Source organism: Denticeps clupeoides, chromosome 13 (assembly GCF_900700375.1).
Source record: "Denticeps clupeoides chromosome 13, fDenClu1.1, whole genome shotgun sequence".
Lineage (NCBI taxonomy): Eukaryota > Metazoa > Chordata > Actinopteri > Clupeiformes > Denticipitidae > Denticeps > Denticeps clupeoides.
The window spans coordinates 1,319,437-1,337,492 of NC_041719.1; the positions used below are offsets into that span (position 1 = coordinate 1,319,437).

At 51.5% G+C, this 18,056-nt stretch overlaps 2 protein-coding genes across 2 annotated transcripts in view; one reads left to right on the forward strand and one right to left on the reverse strand.

Annotated features, from left to right (window-relative positions):
- The first annotated feature begins 1,160 nt into the window (after nucleotides 1-1,160).
- Nucleotides 1,161-6,064, forward strand: LOC114802225 (neuromodulin-like). The gene is made up of 3 exons (XM_029000936.1): nucleotides 1,161-1,355; nucleotides 4,277-4,856; nucleotides 5,313-6,064. The coding sequence occupies exons 1-3, from the start codon at nucleotides 1,326-1,328 to the stop codon at nucleotides 5,384-5,386; spliced, it is 684 nt and encodes a 227-aa protein (XP_028856769.1). The 5' UTR covers nucleotides 1,161-1,325; the 3' UTR covers nucleotides 5,387-6,064.
- Nucleotides 6,065-6,485: 421 nt separating this feature from the next.
- The window catches only part of LOC114802503 (limbic system-associated membrane protein-like), a 70,171-nt gene continuing 58,600 nt past the window's right edge, over nucleotides 6,486-18,056 (reverse strand). The window contains exons 4-7 of the mRNA XM_029001471.1: nucleotides 9,382-9,513; nucleotides 9,166-9,286; nucleotides 8,657-8,805; nucleotides 6,486-8,135 (exon numbers count right to left, since the gene is read on the reverse strand). Coding sequence (XP_028857304.1) covers nucleotides 8,038-8,135; nucleotides 8,657-8,805; nucleotides 9,166-9,286; nucleotides 9,382-9,513 — 500 coding nt within the window. The 3' untranslated portion in view covers nucleotides 6,486-8,037. The remainder of the gene's footprint in view (nucleotides 8,136-8,656; nucleotides 8,806-9,165; nucleotides 9,287-9,381; nucleotides 9,514-18,056) is intronic.

Consider the following 18,056-nt stretch of genomic DNA (forward strand, 5'->3'; position numbering starts at 1 on the left):
GCCACGCTGACCGGCTCGGGATGGTTGCCATGGTGAGGGATTACCTCGGAGGAGGCGGGGGTTCCGCGCTGTCCACCGGGGGAGGGTGCCGGCAGCCAGCTGTCACCATGGCGACGGTGGAAGGGGGTGGCTGGTTCCTTTTTCGCCGTCAGGTGGGGGGTTTGCGCGCATCTGCTGACTTGGAACATACGAGTCCAGTGGGGCTTGTAGGTTCTGCCCTAATAGGCCATAAAAGTGAAAAGTGTTGTTCTGCGGGATGAAAAGGGTTCTAAAGAACAATAGCCATTCTAAACACAAAATGTTCTAAAAAGCACTCCAAAAGGTCCTTTTGCAGGAACGTTCTCCAAGATTAGGATCTGGTTTGTTGGGGTGACAGGTGAGAGACGGTTACGGTGCTGGTAACACAGCGGACCATAAACTCCAGAACAACGGCCGGCACGGGTCTTTAAACACGCAGAACGTCCGCCCGGTCGGCTCTCTCCGCGGCCACCTGCCCGTCTGACCTCGCAGGAACGTCTCCGATCTGGGTTCTAATCCGTAGTGCGCCGGTGACGGATGTTTCCCTCCTCAGAACCACGGCCGCCGCCCCTACACCCCTGATGCCATTAGGCCGACGTTCTCCACCTCCTCTGCGGTTCCTGGGTAATACGGTGGGAATAAGACGTTCTTTGATGGACTCGTCGCTGTGATTGCATTATGTAGAGTACGAGATAGAACGCGCACGCTTTAGAACCCGGATTAGCCGCCATTACTGCACTAATTGGGTCTCGCTAATTTCCTCTTTGGCCGAATTTGATGGATCGAATTAGTTTTCTGCTCGATCGGAGTCAATTACAGCTGGAGGTTCCGAGACCCGGACGGTGAGGTCATCGGGTCTCCTGGTTCTGGCGCGGGGGTGGGGTTCTCTCGCCGTGTCACCGCGGCGATGTGTGAGGCCCCGTCTCCATGCCAACCGAGCGAATCGGTGGCTTCTGGGTCTCCGCCCGGCCTGAAGCCGAGCGGCCGGGGGGGTCGGGCCGCGCCCAGTCCTGGAGGGAGCGTCTGTGGACGTGGGAGACGGTGGGTGGGGCTGGAGGGTGGGCTTCCACTCATTGTTAGGCGAGCGAGCGAGCCAGCCAGAGAGAGAGAGAGAGAGAGAGAGAGGCGGGCGAGAGCAGCAGACAGCCAGTGTGTGTGTGTGTGTGAAGTGTGATGAGTAAAAGCATTCGGCGGCTCAGCTGTTCATACAGCCGGTGTGTGTGAGTGCAGAGCGAGCGAGCGAGAGAGAGAGAGGGAGAAGTGGGAAAAAAGGAAGGAAAGAAGGCGGAAGAAAGGATACCACAAGCATGCTGTGCTGCATAAGAAGAACAAAACCGGTAACCGTTCTTTCTAATTCTCTGCTCTTGGTAGAACCACCCTGGTAGAACCGGGTGGTGTGGGTCGTGGGAGGGGTTCTGCCCGTTCTCCTCGTCTCCACCAGCTTCGCCTGGGCTGCTGAAGCCGGTGAAGCCGGTGAGGAAGCGGCATGTGGGCGAGAACATTTGGCTGCTGGTCTGCTGCCTGGATGGTTCCTGCAGGTTCCTCCTTAATTGCTGCTCTAATTGCTTTGGTGGACGGAGGGGAGAAGTTTGTGTGAAAAAGGGTGTGGTTGGCGGCGGCTCACTCAACTCTGGATGGCGTGGGTGTGGGTGTGGGTGCGGGTGCGGGTGGAGGTGGGTCCGGTGCCGCAGTAGGTGCAGCTCGGTGTCGGTGTCGGGTGGGTGGGGGGCGGTGACGCGGTTTTCGGTGCCGGGACGATCGGATCCAAGCGCGCGAGCAGAAAATGGGAGCGTCAAGGGGACGCGCGCGCGCACGCACGCACGCACGCACGCGCGCGGGGCACAAAGGAGAGAACCCACCTGCGCGCGCCCGGATAAAAGGGCGTGGTGGCGCGCGCGCGCGCACGCGGCGGAGGGGGTTTCGCTGCAGGATCGCAGCTCACCCCACACACACACACACACACACACACACACCAGCCTCGAACCCAGATACGACGCGCCGCCGTCTGCGTCTTTGTCTGTATCTCGTCTGTGGTCAGGTTCCGGTTCCTCGTGTCCTCCTCATCCTCATCTTCATCTCAGCCCGTGATGATGACGTGGTGGTGGTGGTGGGGGGGGGAGGGGAGTCTCCATCATTAGGGTGTGGTTCCTTCTCCTCCGTATTCCAGCATCTTCGCACGCTGAAATTCCGGGGCGTGGCCTCTCTATGGTCTGGGGCTCCATATTAAATTCTCCTGGTGAATATTTTATCTGGTCAGGGCTGGTGGACTGATGGACATGTTGCGTGTGGTCCATCAGGATGCTGGAATGGCGTCCAGCAGAGCCACAACAAACTTAATGGACCTTGAGGGTCCCTTCCCCCATGGAGAGGCGGACACGCCCGTTCACACTGATTGGTTCAACTGATTTATTGGCGCCCCGGGAACCACAGAGGCTAAAGTGTCACGTCAGTCATTTTGATTGGTCGAGCGTCCCTGGAGAGCGATCTGTTCCCCTGGAGTCCTTGACATCTGGCGGTGGACGAAGAGTTGAGGATGAAGTTCTTGTGGTGGGACGTGAAACACGAGGAGGGTCTCTGGGCGCCGCTCACCATAAACCCCCAGAATTCATATCCCATTTTCAGTTAGTGGTGGCGGTCATATAGCGAAAAGGGCAAATCGATGCTAAACGAATCACGCCCCCCCCCGCACACATTTCACAGGGGTCACATCGGCAACTGATGACCTCACCCCCCCTGCCCCGCCCCTTGGTCCCGTTGGTGGTGAAATGTGGGGCTCATCGGGGTCTCTGACTCATGAAAAATGACTCATGACAGGCGGCCATGTCATTTTCCAGCAGCCACCCTGACGTCAACGCATCAGATGCAGGTGACGATGACGACGACCATGATGGCAGACACAATACATGCAACCTGGCCTAGATTCCATATCGAGGTTCTGGTCCGGTTCTTTCCAGAATTCCAGCCCATTCCTTCATTTCTTTTTTTTTTTTTCCTCTGTTTCCTTGATGGATCTGACTGAAGTGTGAATGCGTTCCTGCTCATCACTCCTCGTTCTTTTCAGTTCATCTTTCTTTGTTTTTCATCAGACGCGTATGAGTTAGAACTCGGCCCCTAGTTGGCGGACTGCTCGGTCTGCGGATCCCGGCGGCGAAGGTAATTATTCCCCCCCGAGCGCCGGCGACCTGCCCGACTCCGACTCGCTCGCTTCCTCATTTCCATTCCGCTTCCTGTCCACACACACACACACACACACACACACACACAACATCAACCTGGTTTACACACACACACACACACACACACACACACACAAACAGACACACACACACACACACACACAACATCAACCTGGTTTATACACACACACACACACAAACACAACATCAACCTGGTTTATACACACACACACACACACACACACACACACACACAACATCAACCTGGTTAATACACACACACACACACAAACACAACATCAACCTGGTTTATACACACACACACACACACACAAACACAACATCAACCTGGTTTACACACCACACACACACACACAACAACAACCTACACACACACAAACACAACATCAACCTGGTTTACACACACACACACACACACCACACCAACATCAACCTGGTTTACACACACACACACACACACACACACACACACACACATCAACCTGGTTTTATACACACACACACACACAAACACAACATCAACCTGGTTTATACACACACACACACACACACACACACACACACACACACACACACACACACACAACATCAACCTGGTTTATACACACACACACACACAAACACAACATCAACCTGGTTTATACACACACACACACACACACACACAAACACAACATCAACCTGGTTTATACACACACACACACACACACACACATCAACCTGGTTTATACACACACACACACACACACACATCAACCTGGTTTACACACACACACACACACACACACAAACATCAACCTGGTTTACACACACACACACACACACACACATCAACCTGGTTTACACACACACACACACACACACACACACATCAACTGGAGAAGAACCAGGAGATGTTTAATCTTGTGGGCTCGTGTGATGGAGATGTCTTCATGTCACCCAAGAACAGGTGTAGAGAAGAGAAATGGGAGCTCTGGTACTTTGTCGCCACCTCCAGATGTTTTTGGGTCAAGTTGCAGAACACCAGTCCATCTTGTTGACCACGTTCTCGTTCCTTGCAGGTCGAGAAGAACGAAGATGCTGATCTGAAGATCGAGCAGGATGGAAACAAGCCGGAGGACAAGGCGCACAAGGCGGCCACCAAGATCCAGGCCAGCTTCCGCGGGCACATAATCCGCAAAAAGATGAAAGACGGAGACAAGGAGGAGGACGAGGAGAAGAACGCTCCGGCCGAGGGTGCAGCAGAAGGGGAGGAGGAGAAGAAGGAGGCCACCTCACCTGCTGCTGAGAAGCCCGAGGAGACGGCCGACGCCAAAAGCCCCGTCTCGGACAAGCCAGCCAACCCCTCCGCCACCTCCCCCGTAGCTGCCAACGCGACCACGCCCGTCGCCACGTCACCCGCGGGGGGCGCCGCCGAGCCCACAGGGGAGGAACCCAAAAAGGAGACGGCCCCAGAGGCCAAGGAGCAGCCGAGGGACGCCGACAGCAAGGATGTCCCCGTCCCCGCCCCCTCTGCCCAGGCCACCTCCCCCAGCACCGAGAAAAAGCCGGAGGACAAGGAGGAACCCAAACAAGCCGACGTGCCTGCTGCTAGTGAGACAGCTGATTGTGAGGAAACAAACCAAACACAAGATAAACCAGGTGGGTTCCTGCAGGTTCCTGCTGGTTCTACCCGCCAGCAGCTTCTCCTGAACCATGATCAGAGAAGCTGCTGGAAGGTAGAACATGGCCAGGCGGAATATTTTGACTGCACTTTCTCCACACCTGGGACACAACGTGAGTACAGGAGCTTGATGGACATCCGTCTCAGACGGTTTTAAGGCGGAACGTTCTGTCCTGGGTTCTTGGTCCTGTCTGGGGCTTTGGTGAAGATGCTGAGATGTTTGGCTTGATGGAAGATTTAACTCTGACCTGTACTCATGATCTGGTCAGTGCTAGGTGCAGAAGGGGAGGGGCGGATTTAGCCCCGCCCTCCTTGCGATCCAGACCTGCACAGAGCGGTCAGCTGAAGATGATCTGGTCCTCAGGGGGGCAATGTAGAGGTCAACAGAGGTCATCTGTATCTGAATGTAAATGTTGCGTTTTTTTTTGTTCCAGATGCTGCAGGGGATTCAAAACCCACCGAGGAGACCCCGTCAGAGGCCAACAAGGAAGAGGAGAAGAATGAATAAGTTCCAGATGAGGGGAAAAATGAAGAAGAGTAGAAAAAAAAAATGAATCGCAAGGTTGATCTCCGCCCACTGGTCGTGAAGACACTTCATTTTTCTTTCTTTGTCTTCTATTTTTTGTGTGGCAATGATTTTCTTAAAGGTGGAGGAGTTTCCACATGTGGCTTTCGACTCAAGCTAGGACTGAAGTGTGATGGTGCTGCACACGTGTGAGAGAGACCATCTCCACCCCGTTCATTCCCCAACCATATGACCAAAGGACCGGCCACACCCTTCTTCAGCAGTGACCCGCCCCCTCATGTACCGTTCCGTAGTGTAGGTAAAATATGAATTAGTGCAGATTAAAACCAGGAAGATTGCTGCTGCGTTTCTTCTCGCATTTCATGAATAGCTTGAAAAATTGCATGGGAACTCCTCCATTGAGGAGAACGTTTCTCGCCGTCACCATCCAACAAACCAACCAACCCAACAAACGTGTGGCTTCTTTTTGATGTCCTTGGTGTTGTTCTGAGCATTTGATATGAATTGGAGATATTCCTGCACCGATGTTTAAAGAATTGATAAAAAACGACAACTTTTCCTATGTTCCAGTGAGTGCAATGTCAAGTTTGAATGTAAGGAATTCAATTGTGGAAAAATGGTTTCATTGTCTGTTTTCAGAATAAAGAAATGTGCCAATTATCCTCGGACGTGGTCTTTAATTATTATTACTCTCGTCCACGTAGCTTTAAAGAGCAGCAAACTAGCAGCCGTCATCGAATCATACACATGTCCATACGATAGAAAGAGGGATTATGATTCCAGATTTGGAGGAAATATGTAGGTTGGTGATCTGCACCATCATCATTTTTAAACAGAATTAGCTTGGGCATCGATATAATGGATGTAGAATTCATACGAGATATTACTGACTGTGTGGCAGCACGGGAAATGGCAGAAAATTGGACCCAAATACAAAAAGAGAGTGCAGCAGCGCCCCCTGGCGGCTCCTGCTCTGCCTTACACCACCAAGCAGAGCCTGCAGGGCCCGGAACAGGAGGCTCTAGTTCATGCAATCACCAATATTATTACACCAAAACCCAAAAAACTGGACAGACCCGCATTTCATTCCACCTTCAAATACAATTCAAACAGTTTTATTTCAATTCTTTTACATTTCATGGGTACTTGTACATACGTTTTAAGAAATTGATTGCAATAATCATAAGATTAAAACCAAAGCAATTAGAAAACATACATTGCACTGAGATGAGGACGGCAGACGGCTTGTAAATTTTCTTTTCTTTTTTTTGTAAAGTGACATTCGGTGTGACAGGATGAGCGGAACCAACAGGTGAAACGCAGGAGACCCGGAACTCGGTTCTCCAGACAAAAAGGGGCAAAGGTGAAGGAGCGTACAGACGCGGCTCTGCAGCGGAGAACCGAGACAGACGTGTCATGCTTTATATTTCAGTGTAAAACACACGCGCATTCACAAATACACACGTCATGACCAACTCTCACACACACACACACACACGTTCAACAGTCAGCCATGAAAAAAGCTTCCACACGGCACACAGGGCGGCTCCTAATGAACTTAATGAAACACCAAATCACAAGGCATCGCTCAGTCAGCCCAAAGGTCAAAGGTCATGTCAGTAACAACATTCAGTGTTATGTCCAAATCAGGAAAATAGAACACACAGCACGTCATGTGACCAAGTCTTCATTTTATGAGCGGAATCGTACGAGGAATAAAAATACAATAAATAAAAAAAAAAAAAAAAAAAAAAAAGGGGGGGGGGGGGGGGTGTCAACTGCGCGGCCCACACGGTTCCACGACATTCCCAGTGCGTACATTCTGAAGAGGAATACTGGAATTCTGGGAAATAGATTCCCCTGTTAAAGTTCCTGTGGCGGTTCCTCAGAGTTTAAGAGTTTTAAGTTAAAATTCAACAAATTACTATCTATTTAGAAACAAGGACATATATTAAATTGCTCTCTCTTCTTTTATAAGGACAGTGGATTCAAGTATATATATATTTTATTTTATGCACATACAATGTTAATGGGAAAAAATATATATATAGAACGGATTTCCATTTGCAAAAGAAAAGCAGCTGATCATTGGTCGGTGCTGTACAGGTGTGGAGATGAGATGCAGCAGCAGGAGAACAGGAAGCTGCGCGTCTACCGGCGCGTTCTAAAGCCGCTGCTCGCTACTTCTGTCCATTTCACCGTTACCGAGGGGTTAAAAAGCCACTCCAGCACTGATTTCTGCTCTAATGTGTGATGCGGAGAGGCTCGCTGCTGCTGCTGGCGAGGAGAGAGGAACGTGGGGCAGATCCCTCAGACGTCGTCTGGGTCTCTGCCGCATGGGACTTCATGAGGACGAACACACACAGAACCAAGCGGACGGACGGGAAAGGAAAGTGACGGAACGTAAAAACGGCGAGTTATCATCGACTGTTACAAAGAGCTCAGCTCGTCCCGTTATTATTATTATAATCATTTTTTAAAACCACGCGTCATTTGTTACTAAAACGTATGAATAGCCCGTTCTAATCGTTGTAAATTGTAAATGTGTCTATGTTGCACCCCAGGGTGCGGTAGGTTGGTAGGATTATGCGAACAGTCTCAGTGTGGTTTCAGGGTGGAGCTCTGCGCTGTTATTAACACTTCAGCAGAAGGCAGGTCAGTGTGGCCAGGAGGACCCACAGGGACGGGGTCACCGACACCGAGCCGTTGATGTCACGTCCGGTTCCAGGTCCTGAGGGCAGGAACAAACGGAACACGAGTCACAACAGGACAGAGCCACTGCCAGAGAACTCATTTAGCATCTTGTCTTTGGAATGATATGTCTGGAAAAAACGACTGATCTGGTTAATGGGAACCAGGCGACACCTGGTGGTCAAAGTCACAATTTCACCAGAGTCCTCCACCCATCCATTTACATTTACCAGACGCCCTTATCCAGAACGACTTACAGTCAGTAGTTACAGGGACAGTCCCCCCCTGGAGACACTCAGGGTTAAGTGTCTTGCTCAGGGACATGATGGTAGTAAGTGGGATTTGAACCTGGGTCTTCTGGTTCACAGGCGAGTGTGTTACCCACTAGGCCACTACCACCCCATCCCTCCTCTACAGCGGTCCTGAAGAACCACAGCCCACCTGATCGAGGTCACCTTCTGGTCACCAAGATTACTCAGCGATACACTCGCTGCAATGTGTAGAATTATTCATATTTCGCATGGAACCAATTTTTTATTCATTAAAAGGAACGGAACTCACTGTAGAGGAACACGCTGGCGTTGTGGATTCCCAGCCTGTTGGTGGCCACACATGTGTAATTCCCGTAATCCTCTTCTGTGACATTGGATACCAGGAGCAGCGTGCGGGAGCCCAGGATCTGAATGCTGATGCCCTGAGTGTTGGTCAGTCTGAGGGAGAAAACTCACATTAATAAATCCTACAGAAGAATCCTACAGAGGAACCCTGCACAGAAACCCTACAGAAGAATCCTACAGAGGAACCCTACATAGAAACCCTACAGAAGAACCTACACAGGATCTCCACAGAAGAATCTGACAGAAGAACCAACACAGGATCTCTATAGAGGAACCACGCAGGAACCTACAGACGAACCCTATAGAGTCAATTCAGATAGTAAAAACCAAGACAAGTTCTAAACTTCTATAGAGAACTCCTGTCATGATGAACACGATAGAAAAGGAAATCAAGCATCCCGCTCACACTGAGAAGGAAGAATAAATGGCGATTATCCAGTTGGCCACGCCCACCTCTTGTCATCTCTGTACCACTCGAACTCGGGTTTGGGAACCGCAGACGCGTCGCACTGCAGAACGCCCATCCTGCCCACCGCCGTCTCCGAGCTCTTGGCGTCCTTGATGAAGGGGGCATCTGCAGAGAGAAGAGAACCGCAGAACCATCCTCGCCTCTGCTCAACGAGGCGCTATTTCACAGGAATAACGGAACGGGGACCGGGGGGGACGTACAGTTGACGACCACGTTGACGTATCGGACGTCGGGCGTGGCCACGTCGTTGCTGGCCTTGCATTCGTAGCGGCCGGCTTGCGTCCGCGTGATTCCGGATATATCCAGGTACTCCTCCCCCTCCAGCGGCTCCGCTGCAGAACCAGAGAAAAGGAACAATGAGGAGTGGAACATTGTGGACTCAGCAAAAAGCGACATTTCCAGCACGCAAAACCGAAACCATCTGGAGGGGAGAAATGGATTCACGTCCCGCGCACGCAGCACACGGACCAGCGGACGTCCCCATTCCGTCTCCACGGAGACCAGCAGCCTGGATTAAACCTGCATCGCACACATCCCGTCAATCACGAGGAATCAGCCTCAACCAATGTCACGTTCCTAGGGGTCTAGCGGTCTTAGAAACGCACGTCCACTGTTACACACACAAACAAAGTGCTTTTATTTCCAGTGAGCTCACAGGTGGAATAAAACAGCGGACTCAGCACAGCTAACCAACATCAGTACAGCCTGAAGGAAGGGACGGTCCAGCGGGGACAACTCAAACAGGCACAAACATTAATGAACAGGGCACATAAAGCTAACAGGCTAACACTGGCTAACAACAAAGGGGTCTATAACACAAAGCAACAAGACACATGAATGAGATCCCCAACGGAGCTCCTTGCAGATCTCCGTGGACCCTGAGGACCTGCCGAAAGAGTAAGGGCCTAGCAGACCCTGGGGAGCTCCCGAGCACCATCCGAAGTCTCTTTATATAGGTGGAGGTGACCAATGGCAGATGGTAGGCGGAGCTGGTAGGCTTCAACTCCTCCCACAAAGTCCACCAAAAAGAGACCGGACACGAAAACACAGCCAGACACACAGAAGACGTGGGAGCGTCTGTAGCTCTATATGCTAATGAGGAGGAGAGAGGCGGGACGAGAAGAAGTTGAAATGGCGTAACCAACACCATCCACCAATCACAATGTTTGGCGCGGTCAGGAGCTCATTTTTACATCCCGTCACCGAACAACTGCAACGCTTCTCACGTTTGGAAGCCGTGACGGTCGGCGGACGGGAGGGGTGGGGAAATTCTCTTATGACGTCATAAGGGGACAAATTCCAGATCCGACCGTCTGAGCTGCCGCTCTCTGAACGGTGAAGCAGAACGGCCAAATTATCACCATTTCTAGCCACCGCAGGACCGTAGCGCGGTTCGGGGAACTCGTATTAATGGTAAATCATCTCACAAAGTCACATTTTCATGTCCGGGGACCTTTAATAAACGGTCATATTGATATTGAACAATAAATGCATGAATGTTGTATGGTCTGCTTAGCTCCGCCCATGCTTCTGTGTTTCAGCCAATTGACCGTCATATATCTTTTCTAGTCTGAATGGGTTTTTAATCATCTTTCTATAACGTTTTTATAACGTTATTATGCTATATGGTAAGAAGGCGTAGCCAGGGCGTGGCCCTCCGAGAGACGTCTCATTATGGGATTCAGGGGTCGGGGGTCAAAGGTTCCAGCGGAAGTGGCACATGACTGTGGTTGACATGAGTTTGATTTCTACAGAAATTCAGCGCAGGACTCCACCACACAGACCCGGGGCTGTCAGGTGACCCTGCGTCAGGTGACCCTGCGTCAGGTGACCCTGCGTGTCGGAGCGGCGCCATCAGGTGACCCTGCGTCAGGTGACCCTGCATCAGACGACCCTGCATCAGACGACCCTGCGTCAGGTGACCCTGCGTCAGACGACCCTGCGTGTCGGAGCGGCGCCATCAGGTGACCCTGCGTCAGGTGACCCTGCGTGACGAAGTGGCGCCATCAGGTGACCCTCCGTGACTCAGCGGCGCCGTCAGACGACCCTGCGTCAGGTGACTCTTCAGTGCCGAGCCGCCTCGGACGCCCCCGATGGTCCCAGCCCTTCGTTATTCTCCGTCGGTGTGATTTGTGGCTGAATGTCAGCGGCGCCGTTCACACTCGGCCTTGTCAAGAGACGCCTAATTAGGAACAGGGGTCACCGCGCCGATCCCGTCACCAGAGCGAGGCCCGTTTACGGCCACCGCGCCAGATAATGAGGCTCCGCTAATTACACGTCCATTTCTACACGCAGGTGTATAAAGATCTGCGCCGGCGGATCTCCGGTTAAAAATGCCGCTTTGTTAAAATGCTAATCAGACCAGAGCTGAAATTGATTTATTGTATGCAGAAATTTGCAGTTCCATCTGCGTGATGATGACGATGACGAGGCTGGAGGCCGTTTTTAAGCGTGGCCGTGATGGGCGGGAAGTGGTTTTCACTGCTGCCAATCACAGCGTATTGTGAGGAAGCGGGCGAGAATAAAGGCGCAGAAATGCAGGAGGCTCCGGCGGGTAAATACAGGTCAAAGGTCACTGCGTTGGTCCACGCGCGAGCGAAGTAAGGAAGAACCGGACAGTAAAAAAGCGCGAGCTGGAGGGTTCATTAACACCAAAACCCCCAGAGCAAATAAACCCGAGAAGGAGATGTTTACACAACATTCTAGACGCCCCCTGCTGGAGAAGCCCATGCGTGCACACACACACACACTACAAATACACACACCCCACATACACACACACTCTACAAATACACACACCCTACATACACACACACACACTACAAATACACACACCCCACATACACACACACACTACAAATACACACACCCTACACACACACACACACACTACAAATACACACACCCCACATACACACACACTCTACAAATACACACACCCCACATAAACACACACACACACACTACAAATACACACACCCCACATACACACACACTCTACAAATACACACACCCCACATACACACACCCCACATAAACACACACACACTCTACAAATACACACACCACACACACACCCTACAAATACACACACACTACAAATACACACACCCCACATACACACACACACACACCCCACATAGGGTGGTAGTAGCCTAGTGTGTAACACACTTGCCTATGAACCAGAAGACCCAGGTTCAAACCCCACTTACTACCATCGTGTCCCTGAGCAAGACACTTAACCCTGAGTGTCTCCAGGGGGACTGTCCCTGTAACTACTGACTGTAAGTCGCTCTGGATAAGGGCGTCTGATAAATGCTGTAAATGTAAATGTAAATGTACACACACACTCTACAAATACACACACCCCACATAAACACACACACACACACACACACACACACACACACACACACACTACAAATACACACACCCCACATAAACACACACACTCTACAAATACACACACCCCACACACACACACACACACCCCACACCACCCTACACATACACACACCCCACATACACACACACCACCACATACACACTCTACAACTACAGACACCACCACATACACACACACACATACACACCCTACACATACACACCCCACACACACACACTCTACACACACACACCCCACATACACACACTCTACAAATACACACACCTACATACACACTCTACAAATACACACACACCCACATACACACACACCTACATACACACTCTACAAATACACACACCTACATACGCACTCTACAAATACACACACCCCACATACACACACACCTACATACACACTCTACAAATACACACACCCCACATACACACACACCTACATACACACTCTACAAATACACACACCCCACATACACACACACCTACATACACTTATACACACACGAACACGTGCACTATTAGAGAATATTAGAGAAGAAACGGTGCCAGTGGGGGGCGCTGCAGACTCTGGACGGGGATGTGAAGTGAAGTCGGCCTTAATCGCCACAATCAAGGAAGCACTGAGGCAGAATTCACTCCTTCCGCATAGAAACTGCACCCGAACGTGTGTGTGTGTGTGTGTGTGTGTGTTTTAATTGGGATGGCGAAGCTTCGGCCTGATGTTCCATGGAAAGGGATTTGGAACGCAGGAGAACATCGAGTCGGGTGCAGGCTGCAGTTGCCGCCGGGAGGCTGATCTGCATGGCGATGCATTATTCATCAGCATCATTTATCTTGGCGCGGCGCGGCGCTGCGCGGCTTCGCTCGTCTACAGAGGAGTCGTTTATGCGCAACAGTTGAATGGAGGAAGTTGAGAGGAGCGGCGTAAGTGAGAAATTGCAGCGCGCCGTTTATCCTCTTTTGTCTGAAAACGGGGGCGGAGCTGCAAACACAGCACTTTATTAGAACTTTTCATGAGTTAAAACAGACAAGGTGACAGACTCAGATCCACACATAATCATCATCATCATCATCATCACCACATAGCATCTGATTAAAGATACGAACACATGGATGCAGTGGATCCGAGATTCCGAGGATAAATTGCGGTTTTTAAAAGGTTATACTTCATACACTTTCACACAAACGTCCCTTCCTGCAAGACGTCATCATCATCATCATCATCTGCAGATACTAATATCATTCGGCTGTGTCGCTCTGTGTGAGAGAGAGTGTGTGTGTGTGTGTGTGTGTGTGTGTGTGTGTAACACCTGCTACAGTCAGGAAGAGAAATCACCAACATTAACCCCGAATTCGACCCTTTTCCAGAACTTTCTACACAGTTCAATCAGACCGCACACACACACACACACACACACACACACACACACACACACACACACACACACAAGCATTATAACATGGTGAAGTTCCTCTGCTGGTCGGACTGATCATGACAAACGCAACAGAAAATCCCTTTAAACCGAATTAACAATATTCACAACCTACAATAAAAGATGAATAATTAACGAAGATTTGGAGGTGCGATGAAGTCGAAGCGAAGGGACACCGGGCTCCGGTGATCTGGCAGACTGACCGGCATTAATCATGGCCCCTGGACGTTATTCCACGAAACACACCTTTCTGCTTCCTGTGGACTTAATTAGAAATGAATTTATGACAAAGCGCCGGAAGCGATGCACACGCGGCCTGCGTGAAAATGAATTTGTTTTGGCATAAAATTAGAACATTTTCATGATTTCACTGAAGACAATAACAAGCGTTCAGCCAGCAGAGCGGTGCCTCCCTCAGGGCTGCGTGTAGAATACAAAAAAAAACCCCAAAAAACAATACCATCTGTCCATTTCATCAATATCTGCAGCCAATCCACTAAATTAAAACATTTTTTAAAAATATTCTGTTTAGAATAAAAATTGTTCTGAGGATTAAACGAATGTGTTTGTGATTATTCCTCAGAGAGAAGAATGAAATTTGAATTTATAATGTGAACGACTGATTAATAGTGATTAACGTCTCCGGATCCGCCCCTCCTGCAGAACGTGTGCGCGGTACGTTTTAACCCCGCCGAGACTCACGTCTGCCACCAGGGGGCGCGCTGGAGAACCCGGTGTGGAACACGGCCTCACCGGGACCACCAGGGGGCGTGCCGGAGAACCCGGCGTGGAACACGGCCTCACCGGGACCACCAGGGGGCGTGCCGGAGAACCCGGTGTCGAACACGGCCTCACCGGGACTGCGACGAGGGACGTGTACGCGGTACGTTTTAACCCCGCCGAGACTCACGTCTGCCACCAGGGGACACACCGGAGAACCCGGCGCGGAACACGGCCTCACCGGGACCACCAGGGGGCGTGCCGGAGAACCCGGTGTCGAACACGGCCTCACCGGGACCACCAGGGGGCGTGCTGGAGAACCCGGTGTCGAACACGGCCTCACCGGGACCACGCCGAGGAACGTGTACGCGGTACGTTTTAACCCCGCCGAGTCTCACGTCTGCCACCAGGGGGCGCGCCGGAGAACCCGCTGTGGAACTCAGCCTCACCGGGACTGCGACGAGGACCAGGCCGGATGCTGGAGGACCGCCGGACGGTGCCATCCATCATGCCTGCTGGTATCTGTGAGTGGACTTCACTCCTCGTTCCTCTTTCCGTTCACGGCGAGGAGAACAAACAGGAGCCGAGGGGACGGTAAGTAAAGCCGAACGGGGAAAGACTCGTTTGATAAATTCAATTTCGGAGGGAAATAAAATCGATACGTTCTCACGTCTCCCCCCAGCCGCAGCGCCGCAGGGCGGCCGGCGGTTTTGTTTGAGCGCCGCCGGCCCGCGGCTGGAAATGAGGATCAATTCACACGAACGGCAGAAGGTGGACGTGACGAATCAGACGAGACGTTTCTGAAGACTGCAGAACCCTCCTGGCCGCCGGTGTCTGCAGGGGTCCCGCGCGGTTCCGTTTCGGCGGTCCGTAATGTAAGGACACGCTGGCTGCCGCCTCCCTGCGGGACCCCCGCCTCCCCGCCGGTGACCTTTCCCTGCCCACCCGGCGTTAAACTCCACCACGGTGCCCGCCCACGGGCCCCTGACAGCCTTCCGGCTCCATCGACCGCCGCCCCTCCGGTCGATTCCGCCGCCCCGGCGCAGAGATGCCGGTTAAGATAACCGGTGGAGCGCAGGCCCGGGAGAGTCGGGATGAAAGAACGTCCCGGTGCTGCCCGGCCATCAAAGGTGACTTCTCCTCGTCTAATTAATTTAGAGTGCGGCTCCGTCCCCGACTGTCCCCACATCGATATGCCAGTTTCAGATAATCAGACGTCACGCCTGACCAGCGCCTGGAGGTCGGTCGGCCGCCGGCGAGACGCGGTTTATTAAACCAGGACGAACCGAGAGTCGAGAACAATACATCACGGCAACAACCCGCCGGACGGAACCACTGGAGCCAAACAATCACGTTCGGAAATGTACCTTCATGTCCCCAACATGAAAGTGAATGTGAAGTGATTGTGAAACACTGCAGCACAGCACGCGGTGACACGGTGAAACGTGTCCTTTGTATTTAACCGTCACCCTTGGTGAGCAGTGGGCACCATGACAGGCGCCCGGGGAGCAGTGTGTGGGGACGGGACCTCCATCAAGGGGACCTCAGTCGGGATTTGAACCGGCAACCTTCTGATTACGGGGCCGCCTCCTTATTCGATCAATATGTATATGATAATAATACTTTGTGGTCTGTACAAGGTCTGCGTGATCCAAACCTGAAATAATGAAAAGGCTCCTTTGTTTTCCCTTTATTCCTCCTACAAAAGATGTTGTTTATGACCTTGTTCCACTCTGTTCTAGCTCGTGAACCACCGGAGAGCCGAGTGGGAACACGTTTTTTTCCTCTTTATTCCAAGATCAGCACGAGCGACGACGAATTCAGACCATCAATGGCCAGCAGACAGAAGCACCTGCAGAACCCGTGCGCTAATCTGTCTGCAAAATGCAGGTGAGAATAAATATAACGAAATATAATGGTTCATTATATTCAGATGGTGCTAAATATATTTTAGATTTACCGCTGTGATGAAAGCGGTCATCTCAACTGGTCCTGTAACCTTGTGACAGTAAACACTGAATTGTTGGTGTTGCCAGATTGTGGTCCTCTGCATGTCTGACCCGCAGAAGACCATCGTTTCCATATTGATGAGCTGTGCACGGCAGGCCTTAACTGGACATGTTCGTGGCCAGATTGACACGTCAGCGTCTTCTCAGCATCTGAGCATCGGTAGTGAGTTTATGAAACCGCAGCTTTTCTTTCCCAGCCGTCCGTCTCAAAAGCTCAGCGTTAATGCACGAAAACGCTCATCTTTCCCCGCCGCCCGCAGCCTGACAGTCCTTCAGAAACGGGGAAATCCCCCCACTGTGGCAACACAATTTCACATCAAACGCTCGCGTGCCCGCAGGCAGGACCACCCCCCCGTCCCGCCGCGCGGCAGAGCGCCGGGAAGATTGATGCAGCTCCGAGCCGGGCCAGGGGGAGCGCGGCGGTGAGACATAAACGCCGGGTGAACCGGGGGTCGCGAGGGCCGCTCGTGACCAACATCGCAGCCAGGTGAGCAGCGTCCTGCCGGAACAAACGCGAGCTCCTCGCGCGTGGCTGAGCGCCATGATCCCCACACACGGGGGAACTTCCGCAAGGGCCCGCCTCCAGCCGAGAGGAAGAGACCCCACGGCCGGCAAATACGGGCTGACCACACAGCCCGTTCACGCGGAACCGCGGTGCTTCTGATGCCAAACAGCGATCCCCTCCCACCAAGAAAAACAAATAACCACATACACACACCACAACAGAAACACCAACCTCCTAACAAACATCACTGTAAACCCTCCCATAACCATACATCTACAGACGCAAGAACGCGTGACGTTCTAATACACCATAACCCTGACCATACAACTACAGACAGAAAAATGCGTTCTGGTGACGTTCTAATACACCATAACCCTGACCATACATCTACAGACACAAGAACGCATTCTGGTAACGTTCTAATACACCATAACCCTAACCATACAACTACAGACAGAAAAATGTGTTCTGGTGACGTTCTAATACACCATAACCCTGACCATACCCCTACAGACACAAAAACACGTTCTGGTGACGTTCTAGTACACCATAACCCTGACCATACAAGTACAGAAAGTAAAACACGTTCTGGTGACGTTCTAATACACCATAACCCTGACCATACATCTACAGACACAAAAACGCATTCTAGTAACGTTCTAATACACCATAACCCTGACCATACAACTACAGACAGAAAAATGCGTTCTGGTGACGTTCTAATACACCATAACCCTGACCATACAACTACAGAAACAAAAAAAACGCATTCTAGTAACGTTCTAATACACCATAACCCTGACCAT

Excerpts from the sequence above, each read along its gene's own strand:
- LOC114802225 (XM_029000936.1), top strand. The coding sequence starts at position 1,326 with ATGCTGTGCTGCATAAGAAGAACAAAACCG. Across the intron at positions 1,356-4,276 it reads GCATAAGAAGAACAAAACCG|GTCGAGAAGAACGAAGATGC; the intron begins GTAACCGTTCTT and ends CGTTCCTTGCAG. Across the intron at positions 4,857-5,312 it reads CCAAACACAAGATAAACCAG|ATGCTGCAGGGGATTCAAAA; the intron begins GTGGGTTCCTGC and ends TTTTTGTTCCAG.